Raw genomic sequence first — 1372 nt, 5'->3', positions numbered from 1 at the left:
TATTTTATTTTTACAGGAGATAAATAAACTGACACCAAGCATTGTAAATGGATGACCACAACAAAAGCAACAGTGATTGCAATTACCAAACACGAAACACACTCACACTATGTCATAATATTGACATTCAGTTCAGGAATCCTCCCTAGCAGTAGGCGTCTTTACTGCAGTAGCAACCCAATAGAAAGTTGCATCATTACCATCTCATCCTAGTTATATTGAACTCCATTTTTCTGAACATCTCTGTACCTTCTTGGAATATTTGCCCTTCTATCTTGTCATTCTCCCTATACCTGCTTACCTTATAGAAAGTTCTCATTTCTTTTAAGATTCTTATTTTCACTTTGTGAAATCTTGATACCTTCCTCCAGCAAAGGAAATCATTTCTTTCCTGGTGCTACCATCCCCCATTGGTGCATTTTTCTGTTTTGTCATGTAATACACTGGACTGTCACTTCTTACATGTTTCCCCAGTAGGTCAAGGAGTGCCTCGAGCGTCTTTATCTTCTGTAGTTAACATATTACCTTGTATGTAGTTAATAAATATTTTAGAATAAAAATATATCTAATTTGGTATCCCAGATTAATAAAAGGAATTAAAAATCCATAATATTTTATCATTGGTGTTCTTATAGTTGAACGCATGCGGAATGGGATTGATATCCTGGTTGGGACACCAGGTCGTATCAAAGACCACCTGCAGAATGGCAAGCTAGAGCTCACCAAACTTAAGCATGTTGTCCTGGATGAAGTTGACCAGATGTTGGACATGGGCTTTGCTGATCAAGTGGAAGAGATTTTATGTGTGGCATACAAGAAAGGTAAACTCCACATTCAAGAACTGGTATAAGGGATTGGAGGAAGGGTGGTGATTAACTATCTCCTGAAGGTTAAATGAAGCCTTAGGAAAGTTGGCAGGTGGCTTATTTTATTCAGGAAAACTTAAATTAAAAAAAAATTTCCGGGACTCCCCTGCTGGTCCAGTGGTTAAGACTGTGCTTCCAATGCAGGGGACATGGGTTCGATCCCTGGTCGGGGAACTAAGATCCCATATGCCGCTCAGCACAGCCAAAAAAAATTTTTTTTCCCCATCAATTTCACATAATTACAATAGGGAAAAGAAAAGAAACCAGCTTGGTATACTTTGCTTTTGGTTTATTTCTTCCCGATTTGCGGTATTATGTGTATGTGTGTGTTAACTGTAATCTTACTGTACATATAAAACTCTGAACTGTTTGTGCCATGATTTAATCCATCTATGTATTTTAAGTTTTACATAATATAAATCTGCTTGCAGACATTTTTATGTAGACAGGTTTCTTCAAACATCAGTATTTGGGGGCTTCCCTGGTGGTGCAGTGGTTAAGAATCC

At 37.8% G+C, this 1372-nt stretch overlaps 1 protein-coding gene across 1 annotated transcript in view; it reads left to right on the top strand.

Annotated features, from left to right (window-relative positions):
- DDX21 (DExD-box helicase 21) overlaps positions 1-1372 on the top strand; it is a 26906-nt gene that overhangs the window by 8256 nt on the left and 17278 nt on the right. Inside the window, exon 6 of the mRNA XM_024765534.1 lies at positions 636-821. Coding sequence (XP_024621302.1) covers positions 636-821 — 186 coding nt within the window. The remainder of the gene's footprint in view (positions 1-635; positions 822-1372) is intronic.

This window comes from Neophocaena asiaeorientalis, unplaced genomic scaffold, assembly GCF_003031525.2.
Source record: "Neophocaena asiaeorientalis asiaeorientalis breed wild unplaced genomic scaffold, Neophocaena_asiaeorientalis_V1.1 scaffold31, whole genome shotgun sequence".
Taxonomy (NCBI): domain Eukaryota; kingdom Metazoa; phylum Chordata; class Mammalia; order Artiodactyla; family Phocoenidae; genus Neophocaena; species Neophocaena asiaeorientalis.
The sequence above is the reverse complement of the archived record's forward strand: the minus strand, read 5'-3'. Positions and strand labels throughout refer to the sequence as shown.